Source organism: Elephas maximus, chromosome 3 (assembly GCF_024166365.1).
Source record: "Elephas maximus indicus isolate mEleMax1 chromosome 3, mEleMax1 primary haplotype, whole genome shotgun sequence".
In the NCBI taxonomy this organism is placed as follows: Eukaryota; Metazoa; Chordata; class Mammalia; order Proboscidea; family Elephantidae; genus Elephas; species Elephas maximus.
In genome coordinates this window covers 18975886-18995755 of record NC_064821.1, presented here as the reverse complement: position 1 = coordinate 18995755, position 19870 = coordinate 18975886, and the positions used below count along the sequence as shown (strand labels likewise).

Sequence of the window (19870 nt, the reverse complement as noted above, 5' to 3'; positions counted from 1 at the left end):
TGTTAGACAGGACTCAACCTATAAGTTTAGATTGTGTCTTGAGGTAATCTCTTGGGATATAAAAGAGAGATGCAAACAGAGAGACAGGGGAACCTCATACCACCAAGAAAGCAGTGCCAGGAGCAGAGCGTGTCCTTTGGACACAGGTTTCCTGTGCAGAGAAACTCCTAGCCCAAGGGAAGATTGATGAGAAGGCCAACCCAGAGAGAAAACCTTCCCCTGGTGCTGACACCCCGAAATTGGACTTTGAGCCTACTTTACTGTGAAGAAATAAATTTCTCTTTGTTAAAGCCATCCACTTGTGGTATTTCTGTTGTAGCAGCACTAGATGACTAAGACAATACTTATCACCAGATTAATAAATAAAGCATTATCGTCACCACAGCATGCACTTGAGCAGTCTCGCAATCATATCACACTCCTCACCTCCTGAACTCTGTATCATTTCTTTGATGTTCTTTTATTAGGTGAATCCTATGAAATTGCCAGGATTTGAGAGGATATACATACTGACATTTTCATAGGATATAACTGCACCTTTTTATCACCCCAGTATATATCTATTAAACCAATCTGACTCTTTTTGAACTTGTTAGAAATCTAGCCATTTTTTCTTTTTTTTTTAGCTGTAGTAAAATATTCATCACATAAATTACCATTGAAAACATGTTAAAAATTACAATTCAACGGCACTAAGTAAATGCCAATTTTGTGCAACAATCACCGCTGCCCGGCTCCAGAACTTTTTCATCCCCTAAAAGGAAACCCCGTATCTATTAGTCAGTCACTCTCCAATCCTTTCTTTCCCCAACTCGGGCAACCACTTATCTTCTTTCTGTCTCTATAGCTTTCCCTAATCTGATATTCCATACAAATAAAATTTTATAATATGTGGACTTTTGTGTCTGGTAGCATAATTTCAAGGCTCTTTTATGTTACAGCATGCATCAGTACTTCATTCCTTTTTGTAGTTGAGTAATATACCATTGTATGGTTTCCTCACGTTTTGTTTATCCATTCATCTGTTGATGGGCATTTCAGTTGTTTTTACTTTTTATATTTTATGAATAATAAAGCTATAAATATTTCTGTATAAGTTTTTGTGTGGACATATGTTTTCATATCTCTTGGGTGTATACCAGGAATGGAATTGCTGTGTCAAATGGTAACTTCATATTTTTCCATTTGGGAAACTGCCAGATTATTTTTCAAAATAGCTGCACCATTTTAAAATCCCACAAGCATTTTATGAGGTTTCCCATTTCTTTGCAACCTTACCAACACTTGTCATTTTCACTTATCATTATTTATTGTTATTATTATTTTTATAAGGCCACTTTGTTCATAGCTACTTACCAAAAGGTTGGCAGTTCAAATTCACTCATTGGCACCACAGAAGAAAGGCCTGTCAATCTGCTTCCATAAAGATTAGAGCCAAAAAAAAAACCCAATAATCTCATTCTACTCTGTAACACATAAGGTCATCATGAGTGCAAATTGAGAAATTATTATTCTTGTTACTATTATTATTACCATACAAGTTGTGTGACATGGTACTCATTGTGATTTTTGATTTTCATTTTCCTGATGACTAATGATGTTGAGCATCATTTTAGGTGCTTGTTGGCAATTTGTATAACTTCTTTGGAAAAATACTTGTTCAAGTTCTTTTCTCATATTTTTATACGGTTTATCTTTCTGCTGTTGAGTTTTAAAAATTCATTACATACTCTTGATATTAAACTCTTATCAGATATATGATTTGTAAATATTTTTCCCATTTTATGGTTGCCTCTTCACTCTCTTGATAATGTAAGTGGATGGACAAACATATTTAATGTTGATGAATTACAATACAACTACCTTTTTGTTTGTGACCTGTGCTTTTTTAAGAAACTATTTCTTAATCCAAGCTCATGAAAATTTGCCACTACGTTTTCTTCAAAGAGGTTTTCAGTTTTAGGCCTTATATTTTTTGATCCACTTTGACTTAACTTTTCTGTATGGTATGAGGCAAGGATTCATCTTTATTTTGATTTATTTATTTTGCATGTGGCTATCCAGTTGTCTTAATACCATTTATTGAAGAGATTTTTGTTTCTCCATTGAATGGATCTGGTCCTAAATGCTTAATCTGCATGTATGAATTCTCCATATTAGTTGTTTTTCCCATCACTGTGTTTTTGAAATTCAAACCTGTGATTGGGAGTAACACTATCTCTTTTATTTTCAATGCTTCATACTTTCACATTATGTAAAGTAACATCACAAAAGTTCTTTTTTGATGTTGAAAGAAATTTTGCTAGTTAGTTTTTTGCTTTTATGAATAAAGCTATTTCAATATTCTCACACATGTCTCCTAGTGGAAATAAGGAAGAATGTTATACTTGAGGAGAAGTAGGTTATTGGACATAGGGGAACACCATTTTTATTTGGGTAACTTTAAAGCGTTTTCTCAAGCGGTTGAGCTAATTTACACTCTGACCGGTTGTGCCTTGCATCCACATAATCAACATATATTCTTGTAGTCTAATAACCTGGTGGATGTAGACTATTATTGAACTGACAAACATTTCTCTTATTATGAAAGTGAGAGTCGTCTCACATGCTATGGGACATTACCTTTCCCCTTTTGGAATATCTGTTTATAATATTTCTACTGAATAGCTTTTTTCTTATTAATTTATAAGATTTCTTTATTTAATTGGGATATTAATGCTTTATCAGTTATATGCCTTGCAAACTTCTTCTTTAGGTGTGTGGCTTGTTTTGCATACCCTTTAGTGCTTTGGTGATGAACACAAGTGTTTTCACTCTATTTCTCTCCAGCCTTTTCTCTTGTTCTGCTCAAGAATGTCCTGGAGGGTCAGTGGAGGCTCTCTTTTGGATTGTATCACAACTCACTTTCTCCCTCTGCCCAGACCTACTTTCTTCAGTTTTCTTTCAAGATGCTAATCTCAGCAGCACTAACAAACCATTGGCATGCTAATTATGCTTCTCAAGAGAACACAACTTGATGCAATAGAAAAACATGGAAAGTTAGATGGTGATAAGTGCTGTGAAAAATATAAATCAGGAAAGAGAGGAAGAAAATAAGGTGGCATTGCAATTTAGATAAGTGGGCCAGTAGAAACTTCACAGAGAAGCTGACTTGTGAGTAAAGACCTAAAGAAGAGTGGAAGTAAACGCTGTTATATGGACAAAGGACCAACTATGCATTCCTGGAATTAAAGCAAATTTGACAGAAAGTATTATCTTTTTTCAACTTTGCTGGATTTGATTTTTTGAAATTTTGTTAGTAATTTTGCAGTAATAATAGTTGTTGTTGTCGTTAGGTGCCATAGACGCAGTTCCAACTCACGGTGATCCCATGTATAACAGAACAAAACACTGCCTAATCCTGCACCATCCTCACCATCATTGCTGTGTTTGAGCCCACTGTTGCAGCCACTGTGTCAATTCATCTCGTTGAGGGTCTTCCTCTTTCTCTCTGACCCTCTACATTACCAAGTATGATGTCCTTCTCCAGGGACTGGTCCCTACTGATAACATTTCCAAAGTAGGTGAGAAGTCTTGCCATTCTTGCTTCTAAGGAGCATTCTGGCTGTACTCCCTCTCAGACAGATTTGATTGCTCTTCTGCAAGACCGTGTTGTTGCCGTTAGGCGCCGTCGAGTCGGTTCCGACTCACAGTAACCCTACGCACAACAGAAGGAAACACTGCCCGGTCCTGTGCCATCCTCACAATTGCTGCTATGCTTGAACCCATTATTGCAGCCACTGTGTCAATCTATCTCACTGAGGGTCTTCTTTTTCACTGACCCTCTACTTTGCCAAGCATGATGTCCTTCTCCAGGGGCTGATCCCTCCTGACAACGTGTGCTAAGTATGTGAGATGTAGTCGCACCATCCCTGCTTCTAAGGGGTATTCTGTTTGTACTTCTTCCAAGACAAAGTCCATGGCATATTCAACATTCTACACCACAACCATAATTCCAAGGCATCAATTCTTCTTCTGTCTTCCTTATTCATTGCCCAGCTTTTACATGTATATGAGGTGATTGAAAATACCATGGCTGTGTCAGGCCCACCTAAGTCCTCAAAGCAATATCTTTGGTTTTTAACAACTCAAAGAGGTCTTTTGCAGCAGATTTGTCCAATGAAATATGTCCTTTGATTTCTTGACTGTTGCTTCCATGGACACTCATTGTAGATCCAAGTAAAATGAAATTCTTAACAACCAATTCTTTTCAGTACAGTGACTCTGTGTATTCCTTTCATCTTCTTTTGATGCTTCCTGTGTCATTCAATATTTTGTCCAAAGAATCCTTCAATATAGCAACTTGAGGCTTGAATTTTTTCTTCAGTTCTTTCAGCTTGAGAAATGTTAACCATGTTCTTCCCTTTTGGTTTTGTAACTCCTGGTCTTTGCGTATGTCATTATAATACTTAACTTTGTTTTCTCAGTTTATCATGATGTTGCTTATTGGTGCAGTTGTGAGGATTTTTGTTTTCTTTATGTTGAGGTGTAATCCATACTAAGGTGATAGTCTTTGATCTTCATTCGTGAGTGTTTCACGTCGGCTTCACTTTCAGCAATGAAGGTTATATCATTGGGATATCGTAGGTTGTTAATGAGCCTTCCACCAATCCTAATGTCAAATTCTTCTTCATACAGTACAGCTTCTTGGATTATTTGTTCAGTTTACAGATTGAATAAGTATGGTGAAAGAATTCAACCATGACACACATCTTTCCTGTTTTTAAATCATGCAGTATCCCCTTGTTCTGTTCAAATGACTGCCTCTTGATCTATTTACAGGCTTCTCATGAACATAAGTAAGTGTTCTAGAATTCCCATTTGTTTCAGGTTGGGTTCTATATAAGGAAAACCAGTGAAGCATATATATGTGTGTGTGTACATATATATATTTAGAGAGAGGCTTATCTCAAGGAAATGGCTCACACGGTTGGAGAGGCTGGCAAGTCCCAAGTCTGTGGTCAGGATTTAGGCTAGAGGCTTATCCTGATTCACATTGCTGCAGGGGCTAGCAAACCCAAGATCGGCAGGTAAGCTTCTACTTCAAGTCCTAAAAACCTGAGGTCAGATGATGAGGAGCCAGATGCAAGATCCAGAGTGAAGAGCCTTGCTGGAACAGCCATTTACATACTGGAGGCAAGCCACGCCCCCAATGAAACTCCATTTCCACATATTGGCTGTTTATGGCAGATCTCATGATGGAGTTGTTTACATCATTACGTAACTGCCAAACTACATCATAGCTGTGAACCCACTGAGAATCAAGGACCAGCCAAGTTGACACACAACTTTAACCATCACATCATTCTTCACAATGCTATCCATAATTGTTAAGATCCACACAGTCAAATGCCTTTGCATAGTCAATAATACACAGGTAAACATTTTTTCTGGTATTCTCTGCTTTCAGCCAAGATCCATCCGACGTCACTAATGATACCCTTTGTTCCTAGTCCTCTTCTGAATCAGGCTTGAATTTCTGGCAGTTCCCATGTAATGTACTGCTACACCTGCTTTTGAATTATCTTCAACAAAGTTTTACTTGTGTGCATTATTAACGATATTGTTTGATAATGTCTGCATTCTGTTGTATCACCTTTCTTTGGAATGGGTACAAATATGGACCTCTTCCAGTTAATTGGCCAAGTAGCTGTCTTCCAAATTTCTTGGCATAGATGAGTGAGTGCTTCCAGCATTGAATCCATTTGTTGAAACATCTCAATTGGTATTCCATCAATACCTGAGGCTTTTTTTTTTCGACAATGCCTCCAGCATAGCTTGGACTTCTTTCTTTGGTACCATTGGTTGCTGTTCATATGCTACCTCTGAAATGGCTGAACATCAACCAATTCTTTTTGATGTAGTGACTCTGTGTATTCCTTCTATCTTCTTTTGACGGTTCCTGCATCATTCAATATTTTGTCCACAGAATCCTTCAATATAGGGACTCGAGGCTTGAATTTTTCCTTCAGTTCTTTCAGCTTGAGAAATATTAACCGTGTTTTTTCCTTCTGGTTTTCAAACTCTAGGTCTTTGCACATGTCATTATAACACTTAACTTTGTCCTTTCAGGCTGCCCTTTGAAAGCTTCTGTTCAACTCTTTTACTTCAGCTTTTGCTTTAGCTACTTGACATTCGAGAGCAAGTTTCAGAGTCTGTTCTGAGATCCATTTTGTTCTTTTCTTTCTTTCCTACCTTTTTAATGACCTTTTGCTTTCTTCCTGCATGATGTCCTTGATGTCATTTCACAAATTTTCTGGTCTTCAGTCATTAGAGTTCAATGCATGAAATCTATCTCAAGATGCTCTCTAAGTTCAGGTGGGACATAAACAATGATGTACTTTGGCTCTCATGGACTTATTTTAATTTTCTTCAACTTCGGTTTTAACTTGCATATGAGCAGTTGATGGTCTATCCTGTACTCTGCCCCTGGCCTTTTTCTGACTGATGATTTTGAGCTTCTCCATCATCTCTTTCCACAGATGCAGTCAATATGATTTCTATGCATTCCATCTGGTGCGGTCAATATGTTTATGTTGTTGTTGTTAGGTGCTATCGAGGCAGTTCCATCTCCCAGTGACCCTATGCATAATAGAATGAAACACTGCCTGGTCCTGCACCATCCTCACAGTTGTTGTTAGGCTTGAAAACATTGTTGCAGCCACTGTGTCAATCCATCTGTTGAGAGTCTTCCTCTTTTTCGCTGACCCTCTACTTTACCAAGCATGATGTCTTTCTCCAGGGACTGATCCTTCCTGACAACAAGTCCAAAGTATGTGAGACACAGTCTCGCCATTCTCGCTTCCAAGGAGCACTCTGGTTGTACTTCTTCCAAGACAGATTTGTTCATTCTTTTGGCAGTCCACAGTATATTCAATATTCTCCACCAACACCACAATTCAAAGGCATCAGTTCTTCTTCCATCATCCTTATTTATGGTCCAGCTTTTGCATGCATACGATGCGATTGAAAAAATCATGGCTTGGGTCAGGAGCACAGTAGTCTTTAAGGTGACATCTTTTTATAGTCCCCGTTCATGCTGTTGAAAAAGGTACTTGCGATGAAGAAGTGGTTGGCCTTGAAAAATTCTATCATGTGGTCTCTGATGCTGTTTCCATCATCAAGTTCATATTTTCCAACTACCGATCCTTCTTCTTTGTTTCCAACTTTCACGTTCCGATCACCAGTAATTACGAATGCATTGTGATTGCATGTTTGGTAGATTAAGACTGCAAATGTTGGTAGAAATCATCATTTTTTTTAAATCTTTGTCATTAGTGGTTGGTGCATGAATTTGAATAATACTTGTATTAACTGGCACTCCTTGGAGGTATATGGATATTATGCCATCACTGACACCGTTATACTTCAGGATAGATGTTGAAATGTTCTTTTTCCCAATGAATATGACACCATTATCTTCAATTTGTCAGTTCCGTCGTAGTAGACCATATGCCTGTCCTATTCAAAATGGAGTAAGAGTACTTGGAATTTTCTTTTCTTGTGATAACTATGTCTGCTTTTGATATCAATGTTACATTGGCATTATGAAAAGAAATAGATAATATTCTTTCCCTTAAATTTTCCGAAATTGTTCCTTCCTTTAAGTTTGTCTATACTTATGCTCACCAAATCTCTCTTCTCATATCCATCTGAGGTTAGTTCAATCAGGCTCTCTTCCTGCATGCAACAGAAACTGCTCCTGAGGTGTTACCAAAGTCCTCTACCATGTTATGTATAGACTTCAATTCTCCATCTGTAGTCACCTCGCCTGTCAGCAACATTGACTAAGTCTAGTCCTCATTGGAATAGTTTCTTCTCCTGGTATAATAGGCTGCATAATTGCCCCAAAGACAAATGGCCCTAATCTGTGGGACCTGTAAATATTGCCTTACTAGGGAAAAGGTTCTTTGCAGATGTGATTAAGTTATGATCTTATCCTGGATTATCTTGATGAGCTCTAAATGCAATCATGTATGTCTTCATAAGAGACATGCAGAGAGAGATTTGACATATTCAGAAGAGAAGGTAATGTGATGACAGAGGCAGGGATTGGTATGATGGGACCACAAATATAGGGAAGCCTGAAACCAACAGAAGCTCAAGGAGACAACAAATAGATCTGACTGTAGAGTCTCTGGAGGGAGCAATGCTCTGCAAACACCTTGATTTTGGCACAGTAAAAGTAATTTCAGACTTCTAGCCTCTAATGTTATTATGGAATGACATCAAGGACATCATACATGAAGAAAGCAAGAGGTCATTAAAAAGACAGGAAACAAAGACCAAAGTCATTGTCGGAAGAGACTCTGAAACTTGCTCTTGAATGTCAAGTAGCTAAAGCAAAAGAAAAAAAATAATGAAGTAAAAGAGCTGAACAGGAGATTTCAAAGGGCAGTTCGAGAAGACAGAGTGAAGTATTATAATAACAAGTGCAAAGACCTGAAGATGGAACAACAAAAGGAAAGAGCATGTTCTGCATTTCTCAAGCTGAAAGAGCTGAGGGAAAACCCAAGCCTTGAGTTGCAATACTGAAGAATTGTATGGGGGAAATGTGGGAAACCCTGATGGCATAATGCTTAAGTGCTACAGCTGCGAAATAAAATGTTGGCAGTTAGAATCCACCAGGCATTCCTTGCAAACTCTATGGGGCAGTTCTGCTCTGTCCTATAGGGTCATTATGAGTCAGAATCAATTCAACGGGAATGGGTCTGGTTTTTTATTTTTATGAGTAAAATGTTAAATGACTCAGGAAGCATCAAAAGAAGATGTAAGTGATACACAGTCACTATACCAAAAAAGAATTGGTCTACTTTCAACCATTTCAGGAGGTACCATATGAAGAGAAATCAATGGTACTGAAGGAAGAAGTCCAAGATGTACTGAAGGCATTGGTGAAAAACAAGGCTTCAAGAACTGACGGAATGCCAATATAGATGTTTCAACAAACAGATGCAGCCTGGAAGTACTCAATCATCTATGTCAAGAAATTTGGAAGACAACTACCTGGCCAACTGACTGGAAGAGATCTATATTTATGCCTATTCCCAAGAAAGGTGATCCAACCGGATGCAGAAATTATTGAACAATATCGTTAATATCACATGCAAGCAAAATTTTGCTGAAGATCATTCAAAAGTAGCTGCAGCAGTGTATCGACAGGGAACTGACAGAAATTCAAACCTGATTCCGGAGAGGATGTGGAACCAACGATATCACTGATGGTGTCGTATGGATCCTGGCTGAAAGCAGAGAATACCAGAAGGATGTTTACCTGTGTTTTATTGACTATGCAAAGGCATTCGATTGTGTGGAACAGAACAAATTATGCATAGCATTGCAAAGAATAGGAATTCCAGAACACTTAATTGTGCTCACCGGGGACCTGTACATAGATCAAGAGGCAGTCAGCCAAACAGAACAAGGGAACACTGCATAGTGTAAAGTCAGGAAAATGTGTCAGGGTTGTTTCCTTTCACCATAGCTATTCAATCTGAATGCTGAAAAAATAATCCTAAAAGCTGGACTATATGAAGAAAAATGGGGCACAGGATCAGAGGAAGACTCATGTACCATCTCTGTTATGCAGATGACACAACCTTGCTTACTAAAAATGAAGAGGACTTGAAGCACTTACTCATGAAGATCAAAGACCACAGCTTTCAGTATGGATTACACCTCAACATAAAGAAAACAAAAATCCTCACAACTGAACCAATAAGCAACATCATGATAAACGGAAAAAAGGCTGATGTTGTCAAAGATTTCATTTTACTCAGATTTACAATCAACACCCACAGAGGCAGCAGTCAAGAAATCAAAAGACTCATTGCATTGGGCAAATCTGCTGCAAAAGACCTCTTTAAAGTGTTGAAAAGCAAAGATGTCACCTTGAAGACTAAGGTGCGCCTGACCCAAGCCATGGTGTTTTCAGTTGCCTCCTATGCATGTGAAAGCTGGACGATGAATGAGGAAGACCAAAGAAGAATTCACACCTTTGAATTGTGGTGTTGGAGAAGAACATTGAATATATGGTGAATTGCCAAAAGAATGAACAAATCTGTATTGGAGGAAGTACAAACAGAGCGCTCCTTAGAAGCAAGGGTGGTGAGACTACATCTCCCATACTTTGGACGTGTTGTTGGGAGGGATCAGTCCCTGGAGAAAGACGTAATGCTTGGTAAAATAGAAGTTCAGCAAAAAAGAGGAAGGCCCTCAGTGAGATGAATTGACACAGTGGCTGCAACGATGGGCTGAAGCATAGCAATGATTGTGAGTATGGCATTGGCCTGGGCGGTGTTTTGTTCTGTTGTACATAGGGTGGCTATGAGTCGGTATGGACTCAATGACACCTAACAACAACAACATGGTTAGTGATGTGAAAAAAAAAAATGTGTATTGAAGCTACTACTATGAATTTGAGAAAGGTTAGTAGCAAATTCTAAAAAAAGAATAAAACTTTTGTTACATGCTAAGCCCATATTGATTACAGAGAATACATTACAAACAGCTGAATACAATATGCAGAAACCAGATCAACCTTTAGTGAACCGTATTTAGAACCGGCTCTTACAGCTGACATTTTTTAGGATTGAAGTTGATAAAGTTGAACTGATAAATATTATCTCTTGTATTTGTACAGATAATATGTATACCAATATAATAAACTGTATTTTTGAGCCTAAACATGATGTCAGTCTCCCTGATATTTTTGTTGGAAGAGGGATGCCTTTGAATATACTGTAAAAAAAGAAGGCTAGAGTCTAATTACAGAAATGTTCTGTGTCCCTGTGTGCATGGTACTTGTAATGGATGTGAACAGAAAGACTTGGAGGAAAAAGGATGCCATATCCCTGGTGCAGGAATCAGCCAATGCTAGGTTTTTCTTTCTCTGAGCCTTGCTCCTTAAGGATTTTCACTAGCCTGGGATCAGAATGAAAACAAAAGAATCTGACTAATGAAGAGCGTTGGACATTGATCCCTCAATGCCTACAGAGATTACAAATTGTCTATGACACACAACAGCCTTGCCCAGGTCAGTAGGCAGCACACCTCAGAAAAACAGATCATTACTTCTGCACAAAAGCTGGGTCTTTCTATCTTTCTGTGCTCCCTGAGCACAGCACTTCCATTTTTATCCTTCAGTCTCCAGAGGGGAACTTTTATCACTCTTTAGTGTTGGCACCGAAGTAGTCTGAAGTTCCCTAGTTTATGCTTTGCAAATAGGGAGAGATCTTTGTCTACCAGTCCATCTGGGGGCAGCTGTGAGGTAAGTACTTGCAGAAGATGAGCAGAATGGAGTCATTTGTGAGGTGTTTGCCTAATTGCCCATCCTCTTCACATGTTTCCTTTTACCTTTGCACCAATACTTGAACAGATCTTATTCTGCTAATGTCCTACTCTGACCCTAAAATTCCAGGAACTTTTCCCATCTCAACACATACTTGACCTTGCTCAATTTTGTTGAATGTTCTAGATTTTTCCAAAATTTTATTTAGTATTGTTTTGAGAGAGCAGGGCTGTATGGTAATCTTCTCCTTACTTTTTTATATTTGATTTTTAACATTCCTTTTTATGGAAGATCATTTGTCTTCACCCTGTTACCTGGTTATGAGAACTTTGTGGGAGGAGGTGGAAACCAGGCAGAACCCACAGGCTAAATCAGCCATATATCTGTTTCCATTTATTAATCAATGGAGTATTTTAACAGGGACAACAGCACAGAAGAACAGGAGAAATACCATGTATTTATGTTTCCAGAATTTAAAAATGCTGAAATCTTGCCATGATGACTATCTTCTTAAATTAACAAAATAGTAAGAGAAAAGAGGACATAGTCTTTTTATTTCTGTCCAACCCCTTCCTTTGCTTCCCAGAGGCAACTATAGTCTTAAATTTGATGACTTCCTAGGCAGTAGGATATTCAATAATTTAAACTTGAGGAACTGGTTAGTGGAGTCGAGAGGAGGACTGAGAGGAAAAAAATTAAAAGAGGAAGGGAAGAAAGAAGTGGAGGAAAAACAGAAACAGAGAGCATAAAGATTTGTAATTTTCATTTTGTTTCACAATATAGATGTGAGACTTCCTCTAAAATGAGATACTTTGCACATCTATTGTGTGTCTCATCATGTCTATTTTTTCCATCAGATTCATCAACAACACGGAATCAGAAAACCAAACATGTGAAAACCAAGGAGGATTCCTCCCTCTCTCCTCTCAGAGAATCCAGAACTACAACCCCTCTTCTTTAGGCTGTTTCCATCCATGAACCCATCCACGTACCTGGTCTCAGGAACCTGGTCTTCATTGTGCACATCAAGTTGAATCCCACCTCAAAAAAAAAAAAATTTTTTTTTTTTTTAACCCATCCATGTACCTGGTTTCAAGAACCTGTCTTCATCCTGGAGGTCAAGTTGAATCCTGCCTCTGCTCTGTAGTAGCTGTCTGACCTTTGACAACTTGCTTCCAAGCTCAGTATCCTCATCTATAAAATTGGCATAAATATATTAGATGCCTCAAATTTTATCAATGACACAAACAGAACCAAACATTAAAAACAATTATCACTCCTAACAAAGGTTTCAGAGATAGAGTAGGTTCAGGCACAGAACTACAGTGTTGCATTTTCACTCTTCATATGTTCGTTTCTTCCTAAGGTTATTCTCTTTATGGTCACCAAAGGCACATAGGTCATTTCAGAAACAATAATAGAAACAGAAAACTGACTGCTTCTATTTGGTCTCTTTGTAATGGAGAGATAATCTTCCCAAGGAATCATGTAGAAGATAGCCTACACCATCAGCCTGGTATGGGATATATGTCCCTTCCAACACTAATTACCAGCAAGAGAAATTTCATTAAAATGGGAGGCTTACACCAAGCATCGTATTGGCAAAGTCTGATGTAGAGTCAAGCACCATAGTAACTGCACGTGCTCACTATAATGCCACTACCTGTCTGTCAGCGTGTTGTACGGTGGTGGCTTGCATGTTGCTATAATGCTGGAAGCTATGCCACAAGTATTTCAAACATCAGCAGGTCACCCATAGTGGGCAGGCTTCAGTGAAACTTCCAGAGTAAGACAGACAAGGAAGAAAGGCCTGGTAATCTACTTCTAAAAATCAGCCAGTGAAAACCCAGTGGAGAACCAAATATTGTCTGAGTTTTCAACTCACTTACTTTGGATGCATCATCAGAAGGGATTAATCACTAGAAGGACTTCATGTCTGAGAAAGTTGAGGGACAGCAAAGGCCTGGGAAACCTTCAAGGTGATGGATTAACAATGGCCACTACAATGGTCTCAAATATAACCACCATGAAGATGCCACAAGATTGGAATGCGTTTCATTTGGTTATACATGAGATCCCAAATAGTGAGTGCAGACTCAATAGAAATTAACGACAATAAATATAATGCTTGCCGCCTAATAAGTACTCAGATAAAGTACTCAATGAACGTGAGCCAGCACAACTTTCTTCCAGGTCTGGCATCCTCATTCTGGTCCTTTCTTTCCTGCTGCTTTCACATATTTTTAAGCACTGGCTTCAGCACTTAGCTAAGCAGAGTGCCTTTAACTGTTAGTGCCATTTGAGAGTGATTCAGTAGAAGAGAACCTCTGCACCCAAGGGCCCACCTCCTCACAGTGTTGCATCCAATGCATGATCTACACACCTTTTAAAGGCCTGATTCGCTTACCCCAACTGGCATAACCCTGAAGGGCCATTCCAGCTCCAGAGCTCCCTGCTGATCTCAAGACTTCATCACAACTCAATTTCTTCCTCTGCCCAATCCTTCCTCCTTCCCTTTTCTTTCACAGGTGCTGGTCCAAGGAGCACTCCCTAACAAACCTTTGACATCCTAATCTCTGCTTAAGTGGAGTAGACAGGAAAACATGAAACCCAACCTGATGCAATAAGAAAAGCATGACTTAGGTGGTGATAATTGCTATGGAGATCACACACCAGGAAAGAGGGTAAGAAAATATGAAGGTGCTGTGATTTAGATAGAGGGCCAGAAGATGCCTCGCTGAGAAATTGACTTTTAAGAAAAGGAAGACTGAGAGTGAACACTGTGGTTGTATGGAGAAAGAAACAACCTTCCATTCCTGGAATTAAACCAAATTCAACAGAAGTATTATTTTTTTCCAGTTTTTGCTAGATTTGATTTTTTGAAATTCTGTTAGCATTTTGCTGATCACCAATTCTGTCCTCCCATTTCTATCTGAGTTCAGTTCAATCAGACCCCTGACCCTGCATGCAATAGAAAGGGCTCCTGAGAGTCATCAAGATTCTCTACCTTGTTAAATCCTGGCTTCAGTTCTGCATCTCTCACTTACTTTGCTTGTCACCAAACTTGACTTAGCTTAGTACTTACTGGAATACTTTCTTCACTTGGTGTAATACATTACATAACAGCCCCAAAGATATCAGGTCCTAATCTGTGGAACTTGCAAATTTTACTGTATTGGGGAAAAGGTTCTTTGCAGATGGGATAAAGGGTTATCTGAGTAGGCCCTAAATGCAATCAGAAATATCTTTATAAGAGAGATAGAGAGAGAGATTTGACTCAGACAGAAGGAAAGGTAATATGCCCATTGAGGCAAGAATGGTGTGATGAGGCCAGAAGCCAAAGAAAAGCTGAAGCCACCAGAAGCTCAAAGGGGCAACAGATTTGCCGAGTGAGTCTTTACAGGAGCACTACTCTGCATACACCTTCATTTCGGAGCAGTGAAACTGATCGCAGACTTCTGCCCTCCAGGAGTGTGAGAGAATTTATTTCTGTTGTATGAAGCCATCACGTTTGTGCTCATCTTTACAGAAGTCACAAGAAACTAATACATTTGGCTTTCAGCAAGGTACATTGTCTTGGTTTTGCTCCTACCTCACTGGCTACTAGTTCTCAGTTTCCTAGGATGTGTCTTTCTCATCTTCCCAACCTCACACACTGGAGTGTCTTAAAGTTCAGTCCTAACCCTCTTTTCTTTAACTACCTTGACTCCTTGGCAGTAACATCCAGACTCAAGGCTTTAAAAGTTATCTAACTCTAATAACTCCCAAATTTATGTCTCCAGAGAGGATCACTCCCCTAAATTCTAGACTTACATATAACGTTCCCCTATATAACATTCTAGACTTATACACAACTGCCCACTTGGCCTCTCCAACAGACATCTCAAACTCAACTTATCCAAAACTACAACCCTGATATTAAACTCCTAGATATACATTTCCCACGGTCTTTCCTATCACAGTGAATAATAACACCATTTTTTCGGGTGCTGAGCAGTTCTCTCCAACTGAGCATCATCTTTTATTCCTCTCTCTTTTTTACGCTCTGTGCCCAATTTTTCAAAAAACCCTGTTGCCTATACCACCAAAAGATATCCATAATGCCACCAAATCTTAACACCTCTACAATTACCACCATGGTATAAGCCACCATCATTTAGGATTACTACAAAAGCACTACACATGGCCATCCTGCATTTGCCCTTTCCATCAGGATGCTCTTTGTATAATTTGCCTAACACTACCTCTTTGATTTCATCTTTTTCTTCTCCTCGTCGCACACCAAGTACAATCAGAGAAAAAAATCAAGATTCAGAACTTGCCTGAATGTTCTGAATCTTGATTTTTTTCTCTGATTATACTTGTTGTTAGTTCTTATTTTTGGATTGTTGTTCCTTCTGGCTATGTAAATCACGAATTGCATATTCTCTTCGAATTTAAAGATTTTTTTTCTCTCTTTTCACCAATGTGTTCACTCTTTCTGTCTAGCAGGTTCAGAGTAGCTCTCACTAATCACCAACACTCAACTCATGAGCTCCATTTCCTACCTCTTCCTGTTGGTAATAGTGAGAAAGTCACAAATCCAGCCACAAAGACAGTAGGGAGCTTGGTTCAATTTCTTCCTGAAGACTTTTAAGAAACTTTTAGTTGATCAAAATCCACAGCCATGGGCCAAGCAATGTCCACAACTCTTGTGTTCACTCACACTTCTCAAATCAAGTAACACCACCTCTGACCTTGGCTTCAAATATCTAATCCTTTCTAGAACATTTAGCCCTTATCACCTGGAAAGAGCAATCTTCCAGCTAAAATTCCTTGCTAAGGCCATAAATTCGAAGGTGCAGCCTACTTATCATTTTGTGTTTGAGTTCTGATTATGGTACCTGAAAAGCTAATCTTGTTTTTTTGCTTATCATTTTTCTTCCTGGCTATTAAAATAACGACTGGCAGATTCTATTTGAGTGGGAAGATTCCAGTAGAAATTTACATTTTTATTATGCCATATGCTTGAAATAAATGAGGTTAAGACGGTGAAGAGTGACACTATAATGCCATCTTGTCTCAAATTGTTTCTCAAATAACATATTGAGAATGCTGTAGATTAGCAAACAAAATTTATATGGAAACAATTAACATGTAGTAAAATAAATTGATAAATTCATGAGTATATTGAATTCATTAAAGATGAAGGTTTTTAAGTGAATATTCACACGGAATACCATCTTCATCTATTAAATAATGGTTTTCATGTAACTAAACCTACTGAGAATATGGATAGGCCTGCATAGTAGTGCCTAGCCAGTGAAAATGTGATTTTTCACATCTCCACTAAAAATTAAGAGCCAAAATACAAACCCACATTCCACTAATATTAAGAAAAATGTACATAAAAATTTTGGGGACACAACTGGAAAAGTTCATTATGAAACACTAGAAAAGGAGTAATAGGGCTATCTATACTGATCACAGACAGAATGGCTTACCATATGCTCTATATACATATACAGAATAAAGAGTAAGGATCTGGGAATATTCAATGACACTCCGAAAGTAACAAGACTATGTATTTGCATTTTAAAATAACTTACCTATATTTGTACCCTCATACATAAATTATATTGTCACACCTAAAATGGAATCAGGCTTTTTAACATCACTACTAAGGTGGATATGCTTTCAGTTGTACTTAAAAAAGGTTGTGATGCAATTAGAGAAGGATGGTGTATCCATATGTAAAAGGTATGTGATGTGGAACTAAAAGAAACAGGTAGAGAGAGAGAAATGGCATACAGCTGGTCTCCCAGAGGCTGGGATTCAGCCACATTTAATTCTACCTTCTATTTTCTTGGTCTTTAAAGATTTGCTCTGTCCTGGGATCAGAATGACAAGAAAAGTGTTTAGTTAATGAGGATCTTTGGATATTGAGCCCACAGGGACATAGAGACCTCATATAGTCTACCTGTGGCCACCTCATTCAACAGTCCGCTTCCAGTCAGGAAGCAGCACACCTGAGACTCTAGCCACAGATGATTCTCTTGCCCAGGAGTCTGGTGCCTCACTTGGTCCCTCTGCCTTTCTGAAGGATAGATCTCCCATCTACATCATCCAACATCCAGGGCTGATGTCAATCATCATTCCTCAATGATGCCAGCCAGGTAACATAAATCCCTCAGTTAATATTTAGAAGTGAGGGCAGATATTTTAATACAGGAACATCCAGAGGAATGATGCATGTGAAGATAGTATGTGCATGAAATGATTGGAATCAAGACATCCCTGAACTCCTATCTGTCTTCCATCTTCCTGACATGTTTCCTTCTATCTTTGCACCAATAGCAAGGAGCTGTCATTCTGCTAGTGTCCTTCTCTCTCTCCATAATGCCAAGGACCATTTTCCTTCTGAATAGAATTCTGCCCCTTCTCAATCATGATGACTATTTTAAAATTCTCTGATATTTACTAGCATTCTTGTGGTGGGAAAAGTAGATTTATCAGCATAACCTTATCTTCCCATTCCTAGTTGTCAGCACGCATTTTTCTTACAGGTTTCCCCCACTATCTGAAAATAGAGTGTTCCTACGAAAGCTTTCATAAGTCGAAATGGCCTTAAGTGAAGAAGCCATTACCACTAATTTATATGGGAAAAAACTTTGAGCATTCCCAGACCCCAAAATAACACACCAAATCATACAAAATAACACATATAACCTAAAATAACCCTAACATAGAGAGTTCACAGACACAGTCCAAAGGTAAGACAACTGCTGAGTGTAGTTTTCAGGAAAGGGGCTCGGGGATGGACACTCATTGCTAGCAGGGGTGCAATACCTCTTTACAGAATTGTTAAAAAAAAAAAAAAAACACTGAAGGCAAGTTTTGTTTTTGATCTTTTTTTTTAAGCAAAAATACACTTTGAATTTCTTTCAGTTAGTGAAGAAAACAGATACTGATGTGGATCTTTTGAAAAGTGAAGTAGCATAACGTGAACTTTCAAAAAGCAGGGAATACTTGTATTTCTGTTGCCGACTTCTAATTTCTGAAGAAAGCAATTGTGTCTGAGACAGTCTTATCAGGCTGCCTCCAAAATATGTTTTTCTTTACACAATTACCAAATATTTAAAATGCTAATAAGAGCACAAAGAATGTAATAAAAAAAGACCACCCCCTCACTCCTTTCCAAAATAATAAATCTTGATACCCTGCTATATCAGCTTCTTCACTTTTTGTAAATAACCAAACAATATAGATGCAGAAGGTAAAACCTTTATATTCCCACCCATTTCTCTTGTTTCCATCCCAAGATGCTGCTTGCTGACATTCGATTGTCAGTCACCTCCATCTCTTCCACCAGATTCATCAAGAATATGGAACCTAGAAACCAAACAGATGTTTCAGAATTCCTTCTCCTGGCACTGACAGAGGATATGGAACTGCAGCCTCTCCTTTTTAGCCTGTTTCTGTCCCTGTATCTGGTCACTGTGCTGGGAAACTTGCTCATCATCCTGGCCGTCAGCTCTGACCCCCACCTCCACACCCCCATGTACTTCTTTCTTTCCAATCTCTCCTTTACTGACATCTGTTTCAGCACCACCACGATCCCAAAGATGCTGGTGAACCTCCAAGCACAGAATCAGAGCATCACTTATGCAGGATGCCTCACCCAGGTCTGCTTTGTCATGATTTTTAGTACTTTGGAAAGTTTTCTCCTTGGAGTAATGGCCTATGACCGCTATGTGGCTATTTGTCACCCACTGAGGTACATGGTCATCATGGACACCCGCTTCTGTGGCCTGCTGATTCTAGTCTCCTTGCTCGTTAGCATTGTGGATGCCCTGCTCCACAGTCTGATGTTGTTGAGACTGTCCTTCTGCACAGACCTGGAAACCCTTTACTTATTCTGTGAAGTTTTTCAGGTCATCAAAGTTGCCTGTTCTGAAATCCTCATCAATAACATCATCTTGTATTTTGCAGTTAGCATACTGGGTGTTCTTCCTTTCTTCGCAATCATTTTCTCTTATACACAAATCGTCTCCTCCATTTTGAGAATGCCATCAGCAGGTGGAAAGTATAAAGCTTTTTCTACCTGTGGGTCTCACATCTCAGTTGTTTCCTTATTCTATGGGACAGCTTTTGGTTCATATATCAGTACGACATTTACACACTCCTCCAAGAAAACTGCAGTAGCTTCAATGGTATACACTATGGTAACTCCCATGATGAACCCCTTCATCTACAGCCTGAGAAACAGGGACATGAAGGCAGCCTTGAGGAGTGTTATCAGGGGCACAACTACTTTTCAGTGATTATATTATGTGCTTTCGTTTGGGATTTGTAAATTTCATCAAACTGACAGGTTACATCGACCCAGAATCCTTGATTTTCCACCACCACGTTCTTCTATACTGAAGAGATAATACAATGGCTAAGTGTAACTCAACTTGGTGTTGAAACCTGAAGTTGCTCCTTGTGTAGCTATGTGGTGTTAGATAAATGATCTCAACTCTCTAAGCTCAGTTTCTTTGGTCAGATTCTATAGAAGCA

The 19870-nt window shown here is 38.8% G+C and overlaps 1 protein-coding gene across 1 annotated transcript; it reads left to right on the top strand.

The window, feature by feature from the left end:
* The first annotated feature begins 18933 nt into the window (after positions 1 to 18933).
* On the top strand, positions 18934 to 19632 carry LOC126070982 (olfactory receptor 7G3-like). Its single transcript, XM_049875299.1, has one exon. The coding sequence runs from the start codon at positions 18934 to 18936 to the stop codon at positions 19630 to 19632; it is 699 nt and encodes a 232-aa protein (XP_049731256.1).
* The last annotated feature ends 238 nt before the right edge of the window (positions 19633 to 19870 follow it).

Excerpts from the sequence above, each read along its gene's own strand:
- LOC126070982 (XM_049875299.1), top strand. The coding sequence starts at position 18,934 with ATGCTGGTGAACCTCCAAGCACAGAATCAGAGCATCACTTATGCAGGA.